An 18,642-nucleotide genomic window follows, 5' to 3' on the forward strand; every position below is an offset into this window, starting at 1 on the left:
GGGGGGGGGGGGGGGGAGGGATAGGGACAACGGCATAAAGATTAGAATCCTTCACATCCCTACTTTGCATATACTCCCGGGCCCCTTCATGAGGAAATACAACATGTTAAGGACTTGTGACGAATGTTTGTATTGTTACATTCCTCTTAGCTTAAAGTATTCAATGGGTCCTAAGCGGCTCCTGTTTCCTCTCTAGTCTGTTGCTCCCCCCTCCACTTCTTGTTTTTCCGGGATTTCGCCCCCTCAGTAACCCTCCACCCAGATCCTAGGTAGTCCAGGGGATATGATTACCAGGCTGGCATGTCGTAAATTAAAAAAGAAAATCGTAAGAGTGTTTTCCGGACGACCGTCTGCTAGAAGTGTTTTCGACTCTACTAGTGGCAAATCATTGTTCACTCATGCAAGTCTCATTTCTTTCTTTTTTTTTTAAGCGAGGGTAATGAAAGATTATTACAAAGCGTAAGGGTGCTTTTAAATTCACCCTAACGTACTGGTTTTTGTCCAAGACTAAAGAGACAACAGTGGCTATCAAAACAAAGAAAAAGCCGCAATTTGGAATCTTCACCAGCACCAAGCTCGAAAACTTTCAGAAACCAGGAAGTGTTCAGCTTTAACATTGCTTCTGCTTGGTTAGATAGGGTGTTACGAGCAAACTAATTATACAAAAGTGAAAAGTACTGAGACAATTTTGGATTGATTACGAGTCTAAGATGGAAAACCTCTCGACAGAAAATTAAATAAAATGAGCCGTGAAATCAGCTTGCTTATCAGTCACCTGAGAAATTATCGTAAATCATTGCCATCTTAGGGAGTTTTTTTAAAAGATTATAAGTCATGGCGGAACAATGAATAAAACTCGGAGACCAGGCGTATGTACTTCTGGGGCGGATCCAGGAGTGGTTCGGTCGAACCCCCTAAATTTTCCCTCAAAGTGCTAGAAATCATGTTTCCTAAGACCTAATTTTCAAATCTCCGGGGGGAGCATGCCCTCGGACAATTCTCCGAACCCCCCATGACTAAGTCCTGGATCGCTCCAGTACTTTTATTGGCAATACAGTTCTTCACACAATATTGGGTAAAACAAAACTGCCTAAGTCGATTGAATCTTAGCGAAACGGTAGGAGGCAATACAAAGCTTTTTGTCGAATATAGAAAGAAAAAAGCACTTGAACCTTCTTTTAAAACTGCATGTAGAAATTTTACTAGTCGTATGTTCCCTCGGATCCCACTCCAGCGATTTGCCTGCCAAGGCCGAAATTCTGTCCACTCTGCGAAGCTAATTTGTTGGTACCAGCTTGAAGACCAATGTGCCCTTCTCGGCCGGCTTTGACCTGATCCTCGGTGAAACCTCTTTCATTTTTCTCTGCTATCTTAGGTCCAAGGACGGGGCCGCTAAAACCTTTGTTTTGGGCCTGTTCAATGTTCCCAAAGAAAATAAGATGAAAACGTTTGAAAGGTTTAGAAGGATTAGATGAACGAAATATCCAAAACAATTTTTCCCCTTTTTTGTTTTCCGTTTATTTCTTTGTTAGAATTTGAAACTATGTACTCGCTATTTTAGTAGACAGGGAAACTCACCGTACTTCCTAACTGGCAAATTGTGTTAACAACCTTAAAAAGAAGGGGAGAAACACAGAAATGTCAACCTGACAAATGTAATCTTCCTCGTCAGCAGAAGTTTAAGAGACAACTTTTGGTTGTGGGTAAGTTTCTCTTTCTGTTTGTTTATCTCTGTGTCTCGAAGACTATCACTGAGTGTGTCCGTCTGTCTGTCTTCTGTTACACAGAAAAGATTTCTGGTCAGCTTTCTGGTCAACTTTCTGGTCAGCTTTCATTACGAAAAATGCCGGTTTACAAAGATGATGTCGAAAATCAATACGAATGACGAGATATTTGTGTTTTTAGAGAGAAAAGAAAAGCAGGAGCCCATTATTCATTTCCCTCTTAATAAGTTAGGAGCTCCTGCTTCAACATGACGAGTTCTGTGCTACTAACACTTTCTTACCGCCATAACATTCTGTTTCTGGTACAGATATGGGGTCGAGAAACGGTCCTTAACGCCATATTGTTCACAAAAGGTTAAAAACTTCTCAATATTTTCTTTCTGTTGAAAGATAACACACACAAGGGCTTGGTGAACTCGAGCGAAAAAAAGGGGACGAGTGTGGGTTCATGCGATCCTTCGGTCAATTCGGTTCCACCCCGCGACTTACCCCTCGGTTACTCCGCTTTTTCGCTCCGTCCCCACAAATTTTGTTTCTGTATTATTTCATTTCAAAACAAGTCATTATTATGCACGAATACTGATAATACTAGTAATTACTCTAAGGCTAGTGCTTATTCTCTTCTTGAGTAAAAAAGACAAAGTAAGTAGTCGAACCAAGTGGCCCATCCTGTCTGAACTTATCCCGGTTTCCCTGGCATGAAGCGACGAGTAGTATTACCACTCCCCCCCCCCCCCCCGATGGGTTGCCAGTCAATTGAAAGGTAATGAAGGTCAATAGCCTTCAATCTTGAGGTTGAAGAGAAAAGTTCCCCTAAACGTGAGTCCCACAGGGAGAAGCCAATCCAGCGGTATAATAATGCCATTCTTACCTCTTTGGTTGCCCTCATTGCAGGATTTGAGACCTTTGAAGTATTGTTCATTTTGACAGCTCCGGGCTGAAGTTTGTTGGCGAGTCTGTGTCAAGGAAAGTTAGTTTTATCAGTAGCGACAGTTCAGCAAGGAGTTTTCTTTTTTCTTAAGGTCTTAAGGTCTTTACCCTTCTCGCAGAAAGAAGTTGGTTTCCCCTTAAAAGCAAGCTCTACTACGCGCAAACGTCGAGGATAAGAACTATTGATTAGTTGGACCATTTTCATTTGTCTCACTGTTAGACCGGATTTCTCGAGGGTAAAATAAAAAAAATACCCCTATTGAAATTCTCAAGGAGAATTCATATTTAGACTATTGGAGTGAAAGGGTGAACAAGAACCGGCTGGACGATCTTTGAGTGTCATCAGGACCCTGCTTCGTCTCCTACCCAGATCTCCCACGGTCTACTGAATTGTGGAGAGGTAAAAGCGGGACACGAGTAAGATCTGAGAACTACAAATAAGAGCTTTATACCTCAATTCAAACTTAGTAATTTTTGGACAGCAGATCACTTTTCATTATAAAAACATACTTGCAAAGTACTTCGCCACTCTTCAAACCGTCTGCAAACGAACATCCGGGAGAGTCGTCACTCTGTCCCCACTCGACCGGTTCCCCAAGAACGTCCTCGATCCAGTTCCTCGCCTCTATCTCCACGCCCTTGTCATACTTTGCATCGATCTGAAAATGACCATTTTATGTGTTATGTTATCAGTAAGGGATGTAGATGTGTTTAAACCAGAACCAAGAGAGAGAGAAAGATGGGGGGATAATCTTAGCAATGCCAGAAACCCCGTTCAGGAAGAGAAGCATAACCACAAGGCAATTAAGTTTATCACGTACCCTGGCTCAGGTGAGCTGATTGCGACTAAGTGCGCAGTCAGAGGGTGGTTTGAAAACATTTCTAAACAGTTCTAAACAGCACAGCAGGAAATTTCGAATCAATCAATTTGTTTTTATTAAAAGCTGAGATAATAAACAGATTAAAAAACAAGAAAATACTTTCATAGTCCAATTCTCAAATCTTCATATGCATGATATTGAACATTGAAGGAAAAAAGTTATTAACGAAAAGGTGATGTAATGACTAAAAGCTTAGCCAAATATTTAAAAGTGAAAACCAACTAATTGTGATCAACAGCTGTTAATTAAAAGACAGCACGTAACGTGATATTAGTTTGCTTCAAAATGTATGACAAGGTTCGGGATTTGATAAATAGAGGGGTACATCTGGATTTGCGATATTATGATGTTACTCATTTTTCGATGAAAAAGATCCCGCTTTGCTGTATTGTGGCAATTTTAAATCCTGCGGCGAGCTTTATTTGTGCCACCCAAATATAAATGTAAGGTCAAACGAAACTGTTAGTGTTGTGGCGGTTTCTTGTTCAGAAGGCCCTTGTGCAAAAATCGTTGACCTTTTTCGCGGTCGCCAAAACTAGATTTTAGACTAATGTTAGGGACAAAGATTCCAAAATATGTCAAAGAGGATTTGAAACAAGGGTTGTAAACTTCATTAACGACTTGAAATAAAAACAGATGCTCGGTCAGACCAAGACCGCCATCGACAGAATATCGACTTTACCCCGGCGGAAAACATGCAAGAACGTAGTATGACTTTGTGAAGTATGCATCTGTTTGTAAATTATGCATGGGTATAGAACATTTTGCTGTTTTGTCAAATTTTTGCGCGGTGATATGGTGTTTTTAGATATTTTTGCGGCGTCTCGGTATTCAGAACTCCTTAATTTCACCCTCCATGAGGTGTTTGAAAGATGAGGGGGAGAGCTAGTCAAGCTAAAAATTTCGAACATAGACCTAATGCACCCGCGAATGGGGCTCCATAGAGAGATCATGTCATGCACTGAGCTCTTGGATATGAGAAGAAAAAGGCGGTGAGCATCATGCTTAAGCCACTTTGCGAACAGTGCGACGCGAACTATTCAGTCCTCTGGCGGATCACTCTGGGTGCCAGAGGGTTTTCTTTTTAGCAGCGAAGCCGCTATCGGTGAGCGTCGAAATTTTTCTTTTTTTCGCTCGCTAACGATCGCGGCTTTGTCGCTTACTGTTGGCGGCTTCGCTGAAAATAAAAAAGGAAAATATTTTCTGGTACCCAGGATAACTGACGGATCGGATCGAATTCGAATAAACTGTTAACTGTTTAAAAACAATTAGTGAAACAAAACTAGCTAGACTGGTGATATGTTTTTTAAACTCTTACCCTCCTTTGGACTTCTGCTGAAAGACCATAGGACCTTCCCTTTGCCTCTGCCATCATTGTTTATTGTGTACCTCTAAATACAAAATTTCTGTTTTAAACGTGTTTAATGCCAGGAACTCAGTATCGATTAGCTGTCGACAGCCGGGCACGCAGCACAGATATGCAACGAATGAATACTGTACATGACTTTGATCAATTGATAACTCGTTCGTTTCGCTACAGTTGTTTTTAGATAAAAGGATTCGAGAAGGCTACTTCGATTCAAATCTGTTCACCATTTCTTGCTTGTAAGTAGTTAATAATGTCCGAGTAGTTAGATTATCGATGATAATTTATAAGACACATAATATTAATCTTTTTTACTCGGATGTTTTTTTCAATTTTTTTTTTTCATTTTACGTCGCGAGAAATAACTGTGGGCTGGCTGTGTCGTCGACCTTTTATGGATATTTAAAAGCTGCTGGATTCCTTGAGACTCGATTGTGCTTAGTGCCAAAAACTGAAGCAGGACACTTGAACAAATGCGTTAACCTCAGTCATTCCGTTGAAAAGTACTGAGAGCCATTTTGAGAGTGCCCAGTGCATGCCGATAACTGGGAAACTCTTTCCTATGTTTAAATTTTTAATTTGAATATATCAATAAAGTTGAAATGGTAAATTGGCCACCGTTACGATTATAAAAGCTGACGTTTCGAGCGTTAGCCCTTCGTCGCTCCGACGAAGGGCTAACGCTCGAAACGTCAGCTTTTATAATCGTAGCGGTGGCCAATTTACCATTTCAACTTTGTTGATATATTCAAATTATTTCGTTACCCCCACCGACGCAGCCCCAAACAGTTTATTTAGAAGCTATCAGCCTTCATTCATTTAAATTTTTAAGCCGAGCATCGGCAAGGTTGTATCCTTAGAGTACAATGCCACTTTTGTGTGAGGTCCTTTAATTTCACAGCTCCCGAGATCGGAACCATTTTCTCTAACCCGATAACTAATACATATATCTTATTAACCAAGAGCGAGGGCCGTATTGGGAGAATATCGGCCCGAGGTCTTGACAATACGGACCGAGCGCAGCGACGTCCGTACAAAAAAGACCGAGGGCCGATATTCTTCCAGTACGGTCCCGAGTAAGCTTGGTTAATAAGAGATTTATTAGACGACTGAAGTTCAAAGGGACACAAGTGCGGTATCATTCGGGACCATTCGGGACAGTGCCCGGTCCAATACTGAGAGAATATTTACCGGCAATAGAGCCTTTTGATTGGTTGATTTTAGTTAGTGGCCCTCTGACTGCCCGAGTCGTGTAATAAGTTTCTTTTACAAGCTCAGTGGTCCTGCGAATTTGGACTTCAATCCAAATAGTTGTGTCAACAAGGAGAAGGCTTACAGCGCCCGTGGTCACCTCGTAAGTCAAGATATCAAAGTTAACAAATAATATTTGCAAATATCGCCTCTTACTTGCGGATAAGTGAGGAACTGAAAGTTAAAGCTAAACTTTAGCTAAGTAATCGCAGAAATAAAATCCTACTAAAACAAGAGAGTCTTAGCTTTGGCGCGGCTTGCACCTGTCCTTCCAGAGCACTGGCTACAAGCGCATTAGTTCATCATGTACTGGTAACGACCCCATCCACGTTTCTTGCGCATGTGCAGCGGGCTTCTTTAGACGAGTCCCGACCAACTTGTCGCTGACCAGAAAAAGTTAATCAAAATGACATCTTGGATGAAAAGAAAGGTACAAAAACTGAGTTCTTTCAAAAACACCAATAAGTTTTTATGGATGAGTCATTTTAACATTATAGACATGTTGGAATTTAAAATTTAGTACAGGGTTACTGGCAGGTTGCAATTTAACAAACAAATCTTAATAGGAGACGCGAATTTGTTTTGTCAACAAAATTTCAAAAGTTACTTTACGAAAAAGGAAAACATTGTCATCCTTTGGTGAGCAATACATAGTTACTGTTAGCAGTCTTAAATTCCGACAGTGAAGAGAACATTACGGTGTTAAAAGCGGCGGGTCTCTTATTCAAGTGCTTTGAAGTCTACAATCACAATAGAAGAACCTGTTTTAAATTATTTTGTAGCAAATAAGATAATGTCAAGGTCGGTCCTTTTCTAAATTCAGAGGCAACAAGTTGAAAAGTTACTGAATTGATTATTATTTTCACTTGGGTGGGGGGGCATTGATACGGATAAAAACAAAAATGACAACAAAACAGTCTGAACAAGCACGCGAGGGTGCGAGCGGGTCAAATTACGTTTCGCCGCAGTGCCCGACAATGTGAGAGTAATATTTACTTTTTCAACGACCTCTTGTTTGAAGCTCCATAGTTTCAAATGGAAAGGAAATATTCACTGAATATGCCGTCTGTTTTACATGGTTACTGTTTTGTCTGCATTAACACCATGTTCACCATGTCGTATCAATAGCTTGGGTTTCAGAACGTTGTTGAACTCTCAGTAAATTTAAAACATGGAAATTCACTGAGTCCTTAATGAATTGAAAGACCTTCAATAATGGTTCGTGCAGGGAGGGGGGAAAACTGATCTCTTATGCCGGCATTACATTAAGGCGTAATCACGGAACATAGTCACTCATAAGAGCTTTCTGAGTAAACTATTCCTGTAAAACTTTTGTTTTAGGTTCTCCGACAATCTTTAGCCACAGTCCTTCTTATGGTGTTTTTCTTCGTACTTGCTTCTTCGACAAACAACAAAAAATCCAAAAAGGTATGTCTCGGAGAGTTATTTAATTTGATTTTATGTTAGGAATACAACAGAACCAAATCAAACGGAATGAAATCTAGGTTGTAAATCATTCCAAGAGAGAAAAACAGAGGAACCAGAAAAATTTACACCCGAGTTAAAACATGCCGATGATGCCAAAAGCGGGAGAACATGCCTGGCTACCTCTCGAATAAAATATTAGGGCCGAAACACACTCGTAAACTGATCCTGAGGAGTTTCGTAGGAAATACGTTTCAGCTCATAACGCTGGAACACGGTGAGGAATATGATGGAGGGAAATGTTAGTGGGACATAATAAAGGAACGTCAAAATAATGCACGAAATGTTGTTAAGAGATACTTCGAATACGTTGGGGGTGTGGTCCAGTCTTGGACAGGAACATTTTTAGACCCGCAACATGCAGGCCTAAAATGTGACACAGTGTGGTCGAACGTCGCGCATGTGCTTACGTGTTACGAAGGCTGTAAGAATCAAATCGTCTCAAGCATATTATTTTTTAGGTGAAACCATAATCAGAATGGTAAATTACCAGGATATTCGTAGCTGAATAAGCTTTTTGTTAGAAAATTTTCGAGTTTTCTTTTTACAGATTTCTATGAACGTTTCAGTTTTCTTTCGCGTATTTTGCGAGACAGCGGTTGTTTCTTGTGTTTTCCTTGGAAATTTTGCGCGGGGAATTTGTGCACGGCCGGCCGGCCAAAATGGATCCCCTCGCGCATCCCCTGTGTTTAACCGCTGTGTTAACAATGCACCATCGCTCACCGATCAAGACATGTCATTAATTTGTTTTAGGAAGAAAGTGAGACCGAGCTTGAGCACAACGCCCGGGTTTGGATTGATGCTCTACTGGATCGCATGGACGACAAACACACACAGGAAACCAAGAAAGACTTTCAGAAAAGTCTTAATGAAGGCAGAGAAATCCTGATCGAATAAGAGGGTTGATACGTAAAGACGAGACCAAGGTCCATAGAGACTATTAGGACGGGGGGTGGTGGAGTTTTGATGTGTCACGATAAAACTACCTGATCCCCTCGTAAGGCTCTGTAATATTCTTATAATCTCCCCCAAAATGATCTCCCGGCCCTCCCCTCCTCCCCCCCCCCCCCAGCGATAAATAATGATTGGTCCACAAGAAACTCATAACTATTCCTTTGGTCTTTCCTCTTTTCACAGAAACAGAAAAAATTTACCGAATGTTGTTCGCCTTCTGTTACTTTTATCACCACCTTTCACCTTTCAAAGTATTTCAAGACAAATTACATTCAAGGTTTTACTTTCGTAGAACGAATATTAAAGCAAATTCAAAGCAGACCGAACAATCAAATCGCCTGCGAGTCTCCAGTTTGACTGCGCTTGCGCTATTTTGGTACGCGCATTAGCTTCACTGAGTTTCACAAAGCTCAGTCTAATGCCTTTTCAATTTTCGCCGCCACTAAATAAACGGTGGGGTTAACAGGGCCATGGTGATGACGACCCGTTGGAAATAAAGTATATCTATGAATCCCGCCATCTACAATGTTTCTCTTCGTTGGGAACACTTCTTGATATTTTTTTAGGTCTCACTTACTGAACAAAATATTTTCAAAGTTGATCATCAATTAGTCCCTGCGAACAAGCACGAGCTTAGCTGTAATGGGACGCGCATACGTGTACGTGCCGTGCGATAAAAAGTTCACCATTGCTATCTCTTTTCCACGTGCACAGAAGCACCTAACCCTTTGCATCCTGATATCATTATGCATATCCTCCATACATTTCCCATGGTGCTAACAAGGAGAATTTGTTTAACAATCAAGGACTTCTTAGTCGGTGATCAGTTCCGTTATTCACGTGACCGGAAGTGGTAATGTAAGGAGAAATTAGATGCTGGTCACTCTTGGGGGTCAAAGGGGTAAAACCGACCGCTCGACTGAAAAAACGCTAAAATGCGAAAAAAAAAATTACCCCAGCAAAAACAAGACAAAATGACTTGAAGCACTGACAAAATCCAACCAATTTATTTGTCCAAAACTAAATCACTCTAGAAAAATTTTTACGCCCACAATTAAGACCTTGGAGTAACAAATGCACTGGTGGAAATGATTGCTAAAACTAAGTATAAATACACTACTCATATCTTGCTGAGTCTTGTTATTAGCTACAAATTACACTCTTGACATGAACCACGACAAATCTATGTTCTTAAGGACACACGCACGCTATGGACCTCATTTGTAAACATTTGCGCCAGCCACCTGCCTAGGGCGGCCAAAATGGTCTCCCGCCTGCGAGGCACCTTTATTGGTTCCCATCTGAAGCCCGATTACGTTCTGTCCTTCCTTGAGTTGCTGCTCGGTGAACACGCGCTTGTTCTCTTCTGCTTCTTTGGGTCCCAGCGAAGGTACTGCTTTTCCTAACGCGTTTGTCTGAGTAATTTCACATTAGAACAAAGTGAAAGGAAGCAACGGTTAGTAAATAAGCCGTATAATAAAAATAATGATGACGATAATAAAAATGAGTTGCCCGTAGAATGCAAACAGGAAACAGAAGGAAGAGAAAACCTCGATGATGGGAGATGCGTCAGCAGTACCCACACTATAAGATTGCACAGCACAACATCATCATCGATGTACTCAGTGGGCGTATCAAGAGAGACACCAAATAGTATAAAAAAACTTGTAGGCGTCAGGGCAGATAAGATCTTACTGGATATGCAAAAGGCAGTCACCTCAAGTACCCTTAACATTGCACGGAGTTTCAAAGTTCTCACCGCGTAGGACCTATGAACTGGCCAAACTTTTACCCACACAATTCATATCTTTTTGGGTTTCTTATATCATTTGAAAATTTCTTAAATTCACTAATTATATTAGGCTAGGGTAATGACACGCTACGCGATTGCGCCTTTTCAATATCTCATTTAAGGAGGCGTCCCTACGTTTTACTGCCCATAATAATAATAATAGTTATTAATAATCAAAGCTTAAACTGTTTAACGATCCAAATCCTACATGCAAATTCTGGTTAAAATTGGTCTTTTTACATCTCATATATATATATATTTTTTTTATTTTTCCGTATAACAGTGCTCGATACATAAAATTAGAGCGCAATATATGTTGAGTAGAAAAATACGACTACGTTTTTAGCGGGGCTCGCACGCGCGCTTCGCGCGCGTGGGGCAGAGCCCCATACCCATGGAATATGGTCAACCTCTTTCCGTTTGGTTGTCACGTGACTGACCGAGCGTAAGTTGGTACTTGCCTTCAGATTGCACGGGTAGGGTAGGGGAGACTATCAAAACGAAGTGAGGGGTGTCTCAGGCGAGTCTTGGCAAATGCACATCTTTTATGTTATCATTAATATTACGAATTTGGGAGCTCCGCTTTTAGGCTTGGCTAAATCTATATATTATCCCTACAAGTATGTTTCGTGATTGCTCACTCATCAGGGGATTTCATTCGAATAAAATAATCGCGAATAAAATCCCTCGACGAGTGAGCAATCACGAAACAGACTCGTCGTTTATATATCGATGAGTCCTCTTTCATTCTTTACCTTATGAATACTTAGCTCTGCTACCACAGCATTGGGCACTTTATGCCAAGGTAGACTCTACCCACATATATATATACATATATATAGGATGAAGGTCTCGGACCGAAACGTCTTTATTAAACTTTTTTAGACTTTTTATTTGAGTATATGTCTTTCTTAGCTCGAAGTTATCCGTCCTCGTGTACCACAATATTTTTCCTATTATTTATCGAGGTTTGGACTGTGAATCCTTTTGGATCCTTCTGGAGCGGCGTTACTGTTGGCTCGAGGCCTTTTAACTTGTTATATATATACATATATATATATGCATACATATAACAAGTTAAAAGGCCTCGAGCCAACAGTGACGCCGCTCCAGAAGGATCCAAAAGGATTCACAGTCCAAACCTCGATAAATGGTAGGAGAAGTAGTGTGGCACACGAGGACGGACAACTTCGAGCGAAGGAAGACATATACTCAATAAAAAGTCTAAAAAGTTTAATAAAAAACGTTTCGGTCTGAGACCTTCATCAGTTGTAATACAATGACTTACAAATTCCTTAAATAGATTTATATAGGGCGTGATGACACATAAACAAACACAGTAATTACTACACGAAAAATTATCACTATAAAAAGAAAAGGAAAAATTGTCGAATCCAATAAAATGTAAAGGAACCAGCGTTGACTTGAAAGGCGAGAATTGTACTAAAATTCCCAATTAACGCTGAGACTGGAACCTTTGATGCCCACCCAATTTGAAAAAATTCTCCGCATTAATTATAGTTTATTCTCCAAAAAAAGAATAAACTATAATTAATGAATAAATTTTTGAAAAGAAAATTTGTCCTGAGCGGGATTTGAACCCACGTTCCCCTGTTACTAGTCAGGTGTGATGACTACTACACTATCAGGACAACCATGCTGGCAACACGGCAATCGAAGATGCGATTTATGTGGTCGGAGACGTGGTCTCCTGGGAAACTTAATTTTCAAGGTGACAAGGTAGGGGAAGCCTATAACCCCATATGAGACCCAACTAAGGATCTATTAAAGATACACGACCGAAGTCAACTTAGCGGATGACAAAGGAGGATCCAATTACGGTTACAGGCTAATTTTAATTAAACAAATTCTGTATACGAGGGAAACCCTGACCCTGTGCACCCCAAGTAGCCATACTTAAATATTATAATATAATATATATATATATATATATATATAAAGAACAGACTTGTAACGCCTTTATAAAATAAAACTACACTACACCAATCGACACATGACATAAAACAAAATCATTTTATCTGAAATGTTCAGAGTTCGTCTCTTTTCTCTTCACCCTCTCAGGCGAAGTAGAGCCGAAAGTAAGATGGCAAACGAGACCTTGGCCTGCAGCCACGAGACCGCAGTCACTCTTTTTTAATAAAAAAAATTTTAAAAATATAATACTAACAGTAATAATGATGATGACGATGATAATACTAATATTAATAACGGTAATAAAAGTAGCAATGTCCTAGACCTACCTTTCGTGCAAAAGCATGCAACCCACTGATTACCTAAGAAAAAAATTGGAGCAGACAATTAAACAGTTATAATTTGTGTATTGCTCACTTATGACACAGGCACTTAATAAGCACAGGGAACGTAACTCGACGCCAAGTTCCACATATAACCTCCAACAATTGAGAAAACATACCCCAGGAATGTTCTGTGACTCATATAAGTCCACAGTCTGAAACACATCACTTTTAGGAACTCCCAGTTCATCACAGAAACTCAGAAAGTTTCCAATATTCTCCATCTACAAGGGAAAGAACATAGAGTCAATGAGGTAGGCTCCTAGGCCACCCTTAACCTAAGAAAAACCACCGTCTTCTCGTTAAATTTGGACGCGTTTCATATGGATGATCTAACACGGTAGAACACTTCTTTTCACGACCAGTGTTTCTTGTAGGTTGGAGCAAAAGGCGCTCGGATGTGCACGTTTCTCCAATGACGTTCAGCGTGAAATGCTCAGGGAAAAAGAAAAGCTTGCCCTGCAGGAAAATTTCTTTCTCACTTTCTCACAAACCAACCATTTTGAAAGCCATCTTGCTTGAGTTCTTCTTATACTTTCCACCCAGCGCATTTGCTAGACTGCAAGGTAAAACAGAGCGATTAATATCGAATATTTCCACTGATTGTCTTGCACTGCACTGTCTCCTGGGACTGTCACGAGATATAATGCACATTTCTTAAGAATGGTTCACTTTCATCAGGTTTCACTTTTCAGCGCACAATCACTAGCAGACGGTGTGCTGCGCTTTTTTTTTTTTTCTTTTTTTTCGAACAAACTCTGAGTATTAACTGCCTCTACTGCCCTGCATCCCGCATTCAGCTTCTCGAAGGGCCCACAATGGATAATCCATTGTGAATGAAAAAAATCGTTTTGGTTCTCAGATAATAGCACGACTGCTACAAACTAAAATGAATAGGATCCTTTCAAACATACTCGACTAGGATTTCCCCACTCTTCAGAGATTCATGGAAATCTTTTTGATCAGGCTCAGGTTTAAGAACTTGTCCACCTAGAACTGCATTGATCCATTCTCTTATTTGTACCTCCAGATCTGAATCATATTTTGCATCTTTCTACAATAAAAAAATATTTGTGGTCAGAACAAGAAAGTTAGTAAATTTTTCGCTCGGTGAAGAAATAGAATACATATAGAATTACAGAATTGCTGGCTGGCTGGCAGGAATTAGTGAACCACACCAACTTTTGGTTGGAGGTTGAAAATACAGCGACGTTGTCACTGTGAGAAGTTGGTCGCAGTCATTAGGGACTTTAAGCAGTCAGGACGGCAACGCCAAGGAAGACTTCGATTAAAAAATGAATTTCTACTCTTAGTTAGAATTTTAAAAATGGCTGCATGAGCGTACTGTCTCATACGGCGCCACAGCTCAACTTCAGCATGACGTATAAAAGTAGCGTTGAGTTCCAAATGGAAATTAAAATAATTTGCCGTCTTGCATAGGACGGCTAAGAAATGTACAACGTTTCAAAATGCACGTGCTGGGCTATTGTTCTGCCAATTAGATCTCTTTTTTCTCCACGTCCTCGTTGCCGTCGCCGTCGTGGTTGCTTAAGGTCCCTACTCGACTACGAAGAAACGCTTGCCGTTGAATTTTCACGCGCCAGATACGCTTCCCTTGACAAATACTACTGCAGGACCTACAATCTGATAAACAGGAACTATTAAGAAATATGTCTGGCCGTAGTTTCTAACACTTATCTCTACTACTCTTCATATCCGGTTCAAAACACAGTGGAACCCTTTTATATGAGACACCCTCGGGACCATGAAAGGTGTCCCTGATCTTTGATGAAAGGCAAAGTCCATTCAGTGGACGAAAAAAATTGCAAGGCTATACTGTAACCAATTATTAGGTTCAACATGCACCATAGAGCAGTTTGGATATTCTCAGCCAGAAAATTGAGAGCATCCATGACTATCTATTTTTTTTTTTTTTTTGGTAGTTACAGTTGTACTGAGCGGCATCGAATTAGGCTGCACCCTGTACTTAGCGTTCGGCTCTCAAAGTCCCGAGTTACCCCCTGATTCTTGTAATTTTCGCTATTAAGGGGTCGTGGTCACCCCTAACCGAGTTCAAACGAATAAAAGCTGATAGTTTCAAAAGAAACTGTTTGGGGCTGCGTCGGTGGGAGTAACGAAACAATTTGGATATATCAAAAAAGTTGAAGTGGTAAATTGGCCACCGTAACGATTACAAAGGCTGACGTTTCGAGCGTTAGCCCTTCGTCGGAGCGACGAAGGGCTAACGCTCGAAACGTCAGCTTTTGTAATCGTTACGGTGGCCAATTTACGATTTCAAACGGACTTTCCCTATTGTCATCCACCTGTATTGAACTGTCACTTAATGCGCAACCACTCAAATAATCTTTCGAGTAAAATTTAATCCATGTTTATCTCCCGAAATCAATGTTAGTTGTATTTTTAGCGGATGTTTGTACATGAAGTGGTCAGTTACGGCATAGAATGGCATTTTTTTAATCGTCTTTTTTTATGAAACGTCAATTCCGTGAAACCTGCGTTCACCTTGCCATTCCCCGTGGGTGAACGACTAATACAGGTTCAACTGTATTACTTCTACCTGAACTACGTCTTACGGAAACTACTTGGTAAACATAATCAACCAAAATGCCGATTGGCAAAAAAAAAAAAAAAAAGGAAGAAACAGCTGCGTTTTACAAGGTAGAGCGGATTTCATCTATTTCCACTGATGAGCAAAAGATTCTCAAACTGAGCAACTTTCACTGTAGAAGAAACGTTGAGCAGGACAAACAGTTGGTACTAATTTCTTATTGGAGAACATTTCACGGAAAAGGGAACTCAATAGCCCATTCCAAATTACCCTTGGCCTCATTTTCAAAACGAGTCTTAGTGCTCATCCTTTCACACGATAATAAGTTTTCCTTCACATGCAAATTAGACTCATTTTCACAAGAATGGTTGAGGACCAGGCCTCGTTTTGAAAAAGAGGCCAAGGGTAACTGGGGAAATGGGCTATTTGGGTGTCCTATTCGAGAAAAGAAACGATACCCATTTCCGTGGGAAAGTAACTGCCAGTTCAGGACGTCTAGTCTGTAATTACACTGGTGACATATATCTAAATAATGAATCAGGGCTGGTAAAGTTAAAAATATCCCTTTCTAAAAAAAAACCATTCACTATGTTTGATGTGTCAAGATCAAATATCAGAATTATTTATAATGGCTCTACTCTAATTGTCTCTTATGCAAATTAAATCCAGCACATCCAACGCTTTCACTTTCCTTTAATGCTCTTCACCGGTTCTTGACCTTTCTATTCATTTAAAACCGCCTATTTTCAGAATCTTACGAGACATCAGGCACCCTGGTGATGTGATTGACCTCTAACCTTAACTCCTAGAAGTCATTAAAAGATATTTTCTCCTTATCCTAAAAGGCTTATCAAAATAATAATGTTTTGAGAATAATTCGAAATTACAAATGGGTATGCTTCACGTCGCTCACTGATTTGTCTTGGAAAAGTTGTAAAACCAATCGTGGCTTTGTTGTTCGCTTTTTTCCCGCGCTCTAGAGAGATTAACAATAGTCAGTTGCAAAGCGCTCTATCCAGCAAACATGCGGTGAGAATAAACAACCCTGTCGCATTGGTGTTGACATGAAATTATCAAAAACTGGGTAATAAAGAATTACAAGGCGATTAAAAGAGTAAATTATGATTTTCCTTTTCCATACTGCCGCTTTGTCCTTTGGTAGAGGCAGGCCAGCACATCTTTGAATCAAACGGATGGACTTTCAAGTACACCACCACGGCCCACAAATCGATTATAACTGTGCTGTGAAACGCCACACTGTTTTTTTTTTTTCTCATTTTCTTAAAAGCGTTCTGTTTTCATTTTCCAAATGCAAACTTCAACTAGTCAATCACTGTTCGTTGTTGACTGAAATAACTGCATAGCCTTTAATATTTTATAAAAGCAATGCATGCGTTAAAAGGAGATTATGTCTAATTTGTATACAATTCCATACTGCCGCTTTGTCCTTTGGTAGAGGCAGGCCAGCACATCTTTGAATCAAACGGATGGACTTTCAAGTACACTACAACGGCCCACAAATCGATTATAACTGTGCTGTGAAACGCCACACGGTTTTTTTTTTTTTTTTTTTCATTTTTTTTAACTCGCTTAACCTGGGACAAGCTGTTTTCACTGAACTTCCGGACTTTTCCGACTTAAACTAGTCAAACTTGTCCTAGTGAAAACAGAGCCTTAAAAGCGTGCTGTTTTCATTTTCCAAATGCAAACTTCAACTAGTCAATCACTGTTCCTTGTTGATTGAAATAACTAAATAGCCTTTAATATTTTATAAAAGCAATGCATGCGTTAAAAGGAGATTATGTCTAATTTGTATACAAGATTAGTACGTAAAATATCTCATTTGATTTGAGTCAAAGGCAACTTTTTCCACTGGTTTTTGTCATACGTTTGCTCGGAGATGTTCAGAATGCGTGACAACTGTTTATTCAATTTTTTTTTATTTTTCAGGATACAAGATGCTTTGTCCGATTAAACCCTTGATTCACTTTTGAAAGATGGGGTGGTACAACTAACAATCAAGTTCTTCACTGCTACGTAGATTTAAATTACAAGGTATAAACCAACGAATGAAATAATTGTGTGACACGAGTCGTGACAGCTGTTGAACGACTGCCATATGAATTTACATTGTCGCATTCCGTGCGAGATAAACCATGGAGGCAGGCAAGCATCCGAACACTGACAGAGAAAGCTCTTGGGAGTTTGAAATTAGCCAAGAAATTCCGCTCTACTATGCTTTATATTTGTTTTGAACAATAAAGCTAAGAGGGTAAACATCAACAAGAACACCGATTCTCCACAAGGGTAGGAAGATACGATGGAATATTGTTTGGGTTAAGCTAAGGGTGATTTGTAATCAATCTTTCGAATTTTTCGAGCGGTAGAACAAGTTCGAAGAAGTAAGTGAAACACTAAAGCAGTAATTAATCGGTAATAACTTTTTTTCACACAGCCGAAGATGAAAAAGCAAATGATCCCCCGTCGCTTATTATTTGTAGATAGTACCGACGTGGGACGGCAACAAAATTACCACGTTGCACGACTTCATTTGCGTTAAATCCTACCCTTTGGAAATAATCAAATGCCACCAAGATAGACTATATCAACGATTCCACAACGGAATGTGACCATAAATGCAAAAAATTACAATACGAACCGAAAGTCCGCAAGATCGCCCGCACCGCACCCATAACCATCTAAAATATTTAATCGAGCAATAAACCGCAGATAGCGACTGAAAAAGGAAGGTTTTGACACAAATTTAAAAATCATCGTTTCTTTGTCTCACTGGAAAGAAACTATCTTCGAAAAATGGCAAGTTGGCATTACAAAGGATTAGCATCCTTCAAAATAAGTGTCGAAACCAAAATTCCACACGTAAATGGAGTACGAGCAAAATGCAATGAGCAGTTCAGTACTTTTTAGCATATACCTTTCGTTGCAATTCAGCGGTCATACCAAATCCTTTGGGTCGAGAAGCCATTCTGGTGAGTTCCTTAGCAGTGAACGTCTGAGAAGGCTGTTTCTGTAGACGCTTGGAAAGTTAATACTGAGAATATTCTGGTGGCCTTATATTAAGCACGAGCGAAAATTGACTCCCAAATTATGCTGCTTACGTCATCAGACTTATAATGCAACGCCTCAATGATTGTCCCATGCATTTCAAACATTTCCGTTAGGTATTTTAAAAGATTTATGTACATATGTGACGGATGGTTCTAGAAAGGGAACTCAACAGATCACTTCAATTCCAAGACTTCCTCCACAAATGAATATAGCAAATGACCCGAAATATTCAGCAATAACGATTTAATTAGACCTTCAAGGGGTGTTTTGATCAATAGGCAAATTGTTGTAAATAATGACGGTCAC

The 18,642-nt window shown here is 40.0% G+C and overlaps 2 protein-coding genes and 1 long non-coding RNA gene across 4 annotated transcripts; 1 reads left to right on the forward strand and 2 right to left on the reverse strand.

Annotated features, from left to right (window-relative positions):
• Window positions 1-405: 405 nt before the first annotated feature.
• Window positions 406-5,036, reverse strand: LOC148725872 (muscle-specific protein 20-like). Of its 2 annotated transcripts, XM_088731969.1 has the most exons (6): window positions 4,854-5,034; window positions 3,165-3,313; window positions 2,596-2,680; window positions 2,006-2,104; window positions 1,579-1,611; window positions 406-1,412 (listed from the first exon to the last, which is right to left on the reverse strand). In XM_088731969.1, the coding sequence occupies exons 1-6, from the start codon at window positions 4,908-4,910 to the stop codon at window positions 1,203-1,205; spliced, it is 633 nt and encodes a 210-aa protein (XP_088588095.1). In that variant the 5' UTR covers window positions 4,911-5,034; the 3' UTR covers window positions 406-1,202. The 2 variants fall into 2 exon arrangements, with proteins under 2 accessions (XP_088588095.1, XP_088588096.1); XM_088731970.1 differs by lacking the exon at window positions 1,579-1,611 and having other exon boundaries at window positions 4,854-5,036.
• Window positions 5,037-6,443: 1,407 nt separating this feature from the next.
• On the forward strand, window positions 6,444-9,106 carry LOC148725873 (uncharacterized). Its single transcript, XR_015991272.1, has 3 exons — window positions 6,444-6,582; window positions 7,494-7,580; window positions 8,391-9,106. It is a non-coding gene; the product is annotated as an uncharacterized LOC148725873 (long non-coding RNA).
• A 476-nt stretch (window positions 9,107-9,582) lies between these two features.
• LOC111329533 (transgelin) lies at window positions 9,583-18,378 on the reverse strand. The gene is made up of 6 exons (XM_022934265.2): window positions 18,203-18,378; window positions 13,613-13,752; window positions 13,197-13,257; window positions 12,818-12,922; window positions 12,645-12,677; window positions 9,583-10,006 (listed from the first exon to the last, which is right to left on the reverse strand). The coding sequence occupies exons 1-6, from the start codon at window positions 18,251-18,253 to the stop codon at window positions 9,809-9,811; spliced, it is 588 nt and encodes a 195-aa protein (XP_022790000.1). The 5' UTR covers window positions 18,254-18,378; the 3' UTR covers window positions 9,583-9,808.
• Between the last annotated feature and the right edge of the window lie 264 nt (window positions 18,379-18,642).

The sequence above is a fragment of the Stylophora pistillata genome, chromosome 8, assembly GCF_964205215.1.
Source record: "Stylophora pistillata chromosome 8, jaStyPist1.2, whole genome shotgun sequence".
Lineage (NCBI taxonomy): Eukaryota > Metazoa > Cnidaria > Anthozoa > Scleractinia > Pocilloporidae > Stylophora > Stylophora pistillata.

Excerpts from the sequence above, each read along its gene's own strand:
- LOC148725872 (XM_088731969.1), bottom strand. The coding sequence starts at position 4,910 with ATGATGGCAGAGGCAAAGGGAAGGTCCTATGGTCTTTCAGCAGAAGTC. Across the intron at positions 3,314-4,853 it reads CAGCAGAAGTCCAAAGGAGG|ATCGATGCAAAGTATGACAA; the intron begins GTAAGAGTTTAA and ends GGTCATTTTCAG. Across the intron at positions 2,681-3,164 it reads AGTGGCGAAGTACTTTGCAA|ACTCGCCAACAAACTTCAGC; the intron begins GTATGTTTTTAT and ends TCCTTGACACAG.
- LOC111329533 (XM_022934265.2), bottom strand. The coding sequence starts at position 18,253 with ATGGCTTCTCGACCCAAAGGATTTGGTATGACCGCTGAATTGCAACGA. Across the intron at positions 13,753-18,202 it reads CCGCTGAATTGCAACGAAAG|AAAGATGCAAAATATGATTC; the intron begins GTATATGCTAAA and ends TTTTTATTGTAG. Across the intron at positions 12,923-13,196 it reads GCAAGATGGCTTTCAAAATG|ATGGAGAATATTGGAAACTT; the intron begins GTTGGTTTGTGA and ends TTTCCCTTGTAG.